The following is a 3,905-nucleotide window of genomic DNA, read 5'->3' as shown; positions in this document are numbered from 1 at the left end:
AGATGGAAAAAGAAAAAGAAGAGATAAAGCGCGCGCTCAGACAATTTTGAATATCCTCTGCTCTCTCTGCCCCCCGTGAAGAAATCTTGGTAATGTTTACGAATGAAATTATAGAATAATAATACATATAAATATATATATATATATATACATAATAATAATAATATATAGATAATAAAGAAGAAAGCGTTTTGCGGACAAAAATAGAACTCTTCAGAGAATTCACATTTCTTTTTTGTAAACAAAACAACAAGCAATGCAAAGAGATGTAGAGAGGATCTAGAGCAGATCGAATGAAATGAAATGTGTAATAGTCAAACAGGTATATTATCTGTTGTATAATAACAATACTCAATTGGATTCATTTTTGTCCAATTTACGAGGAACTAAAGAACTACATGCGGAAGGAATTATTGATGGCATGGCTACGGATGTTGCGAATGTAATGTGTTTCTACATATATATATATATATATATATATATATAAAACGTATCATAATCATGGTCTAAATCATAATCTATTCGCGAGTGAAAAAATCATTATCATTTTCATTATCACCATCATCTTCATTATCCAATTATCACGTTTCATCAGGATCAACAAAGGTCGGTCATTTAGAGAGAAGAAGAAGAAGAAAAAGAAGAAGAAGAAGAAGAAAAAGGAAAAGAAATGAAAATAAAAGAGTAAAAAAAAAAAAAAAAAAAAAAAAGGAGGAGGAGGAGGAGGAGGAAGAGGAAGAGGAAGAGGAGAATGAGAATGAGGAGTTGGTGGTATATGGACAATGTTTAGTTTGTGAGTATACAAATGATGGATGTAATATAAATGTCGTATACATGTTAGATGGTATACATGTTCAATTAAGAATTAAAATGATCAAAATGAGCGAATAAAATGGTCTTTGCCAATTCGATCTGTTCCTCCTTAATCTCTTCATCGCACATTATTTTATTTTATTTTATTTTTAATATTTATTTCCACATTTATTTTACTTTTCCCTTCTTCTTCTTCTTCTTCTTTCTCTATTTCTTTCTTTTCTTTCTTTTCTTTCTTTCTTTCTTCTCCCTCCTTTGTCTTCCATCCTTCGCTCCTTCCTTGTCTTCATCCTTCGCTCCTTGTCCTTTTTCTCTGATCCATCCTATTGATGTGTCCTGTCCTGCAATTCTGTAATTTGGTTTAATCTTTTTTATTCTTCTTTTCAAATTCAAATTCAAATTCAAATTCGTTATTGCAACCGTTTGTTTTTCTACTCGGCATTGTCTTTTCTTTTCTTTTCTTTTCTTTTCTTTTCTTTTTTCCTTTCTTTCTTTCTTTTCTTTCGTTATTAAACTCATTAGCCTTTCCATTCATTTCATTTCATCTCATTTCATTTCTTTTCATTTCATATTTGCATTGCATTACAATTGTTCTTGTTTTTATTTTTCATTTCACTTCATTTCCTTTCCTTTTCCACAACTTGATTTCGATTCATGGCTGCAAGTGTCTCACCCATGATCCAAAATGGGTCAATGCCAAAGGACCACCTGATTTCATCCGAGCAGCACCTCCACCATCAGCAACAACAACAACAACAAGAACAACAACAACAAGGCTTTTATACTGACTTGATGAGAAGACCCTCTCAAAATGGTTTCTCTCAAGAAGCACAGCAACAACAACAACAACAACAACAACAACAACAACAGTTTGTGCAACAACAACAACAACTACAACAACAACAGCAAGGGTACATTGATCCACAGATTGAATCACAAATGGAACAACAAATGGAATATGAACGCCAGTTGTTCCTACAAGACCAACAATTACAGTATGAACAAGACCCGACCATGTTGAATTCTGGTCCATTGGAGATGATGCCCCAAGATCCCTCCACCTCCTCCTCCTCCACCTCTTCCTCGTCTCCTTCTATCCTGTCTCAATCTCATCTGAAACCAGGTCATAAAGCCACACTCTTATCTTACACCCAAACCTTGGAACTCTATCGTCAAAATGCCAAAAAGACCAACGATCCAGAACTTCAATTCGAATTTGCAGCGTTCATGATGGATGCAGGAAAATCTTTATTACTCATGGAGGATCCAGCCTCGAATCCACAGGCTCAGGCCCAACAGACCCAGACCCGAAATGAATTGTTTGATGAGGCAATGAAGCTGTTGAAGAAACTAGCGACCTACGGACATGCAGAATCTCAACATTATTTAGCAGAGTGCTATGCCTCTGGCTTTGCCTCTTCAAAAAAGGGAGGAGGTATTGGAGGAGGAGGGAAAGCCGATTTTGATAAGGCCTTTCCTTTATGGGTTCAGGCATCAAAACATGGACATCCAGATGCGGCCTATAGGACTGGCAAATGTTATGATGAAGGATTAGGCACTCGAAAGGACAATGCAAGGGCCGTGCAGTTTTACAGGTAAACAAAAAAAAAAATTTACCAATTCTACCGATAATACAGACACCTTTGTATATTTTGTATCCTTTATTTATATATATATATGATAATGATCCAGAAAGAGAGAAAGGATATCATTAATATTTGGTTTTAAGGAGTTTTTATGAGCAAAGAAAAAAAAAAAATTAATATCTTTTTTTACCCAATCCACTGGAATGTAAATTTAACAAAAGAAAGCAACTACAAAAAGTGACTACACAGCAGATCAGCACTCGTGACAAATGCAGGAGCGACACCAACATTTGGACCATAAGCAAACACCCTTGCATCTCTGCTTGATTGTCAATAAATTAATGAAAAGGGGGAAAAAAAAGGGAAAAAAAAGGAAGAAGAAAAAGAAAAAAAAAAAAAAAAAAAAAAAAAAAAAAGAAAAGAAAAGAAAAGAAAGAAAAAAGGGAAAAAGAGAAGGAAACAAGAGAAAAACGATCAAGAAGCAAAGAAGCAAAAAAAAAAAAAAAAAAAAAAAAAAAGCGCGTCAGATCAGGAACATTTTTTAAAACAAGCGAAACTGCGACAAAGGACCAAAAGGAGTGAGACAGAATGTATTCAGCCAATCACACTACTTTATATTTTTATATATTTATATCACATAATGATGGGGATTATGACACCATGGGATCAGGGTTAAGATCAGGATCAGGATCAGGATCAGGATCAGGATCAAGATTAGGATTAGGATTGGGAGGATCAAGAAGATCAAGATCAGAATGGGCAATGTTTGGGGAAAGAAGGAGGAGGATGATAAAGAAGGAGGCTTTTTTTTTTTTTTTTTTTTTTTTTTTTTTTTTTAATATGAATATATTTATTATTCTTCATTATCGAAACAATGCTCTAACTATTATTGGCTCTTCTTTGGGGACAATTTCCTTTTTTTTTTTTTTTTTTTTTTTGACAATGAATAGGAAGGCAGCTTCGGCCAATCATCCAGGAGCAATGTGGCGATTGGGAGTGGTGACTCTTTATGGAGAACTCGGAGTGTCGGCATCGCCACGCGATGGAGTCAAGTGGCTCAAGCGATCGTCTCAAGCTGCCACACCAGAATTCCCTTTTGCATTGTACGAGTTGGCACAGCTGCATGAACGGGGGATTGAGAACATTGTGTTTGTCGAGCCCGAGTACTCGGTCTCGTTGTATTCACAGGCAGCAGAGCTGGGACATGCAGACTCTGCGTTCAGATTAGGAGAATGTTACGAGTATGGTAAACTTGGATGTAAACAGGACCCGAGGCTGTCGATTCATTATTATACACTAGCAGCACAGCATGAACACCCTGAAGCATGCTTTGCATTGGCAGCCTGGTATCTTGTAGGATCTCAAGGGGTCTTGCCTCAGTCGGATGCAGAGGCCTATATCTGGGCCAAGAGAGCGGCCGACAAGGGTCTGTCGAAGGCATTGTATGCGATGGGATATTTTTCAGAGGTGGGGATCGGACCACGTAAGGATATGGCAGAGGCCATT

At 36.6% G+C, this 3,905-nt stretch overlaps 1 protein-coding gene across 1 annotated transcript; it reads left to right on the top strand.

Moving 5' to 3' along the window:
• Positions 1-1,036: 1,036 nt before the first annotated feature.
• On the top strand, positions 1,037-3,905 carry BCR41DRAFT_366347 (hypothetical protein; the record flags this gene model as incomplete). Its single annotated transcript, XM_022026213.1, has 2 exons — positions 1,037-2,408; positions 3,350-3,905. Coding segments are annotated over exons 1-2 (1,497 nt in total), but the record flags the coding sequence as incomplete, so codon positions are not given.

The sequence above is a fragment of the Lobosporangium transversale genome (genome assembly GCF_002105155.1).
Source record: "Lobosporangium transversale strain NRRL 3116 chromosome Unknown BCR41scaffold_136, whole genome shotgun sequence".
Lineage (NCBI taxonomy): Eukaryota > Fungi > Mortierellomycota > Mortierellomycetes > Mortierellales > Mortierellaceae > Lobosporangium > Lobosporangium transversale.
This window is presented reverse-complemented; position numbering and strand designations above follow the sequence as displayed.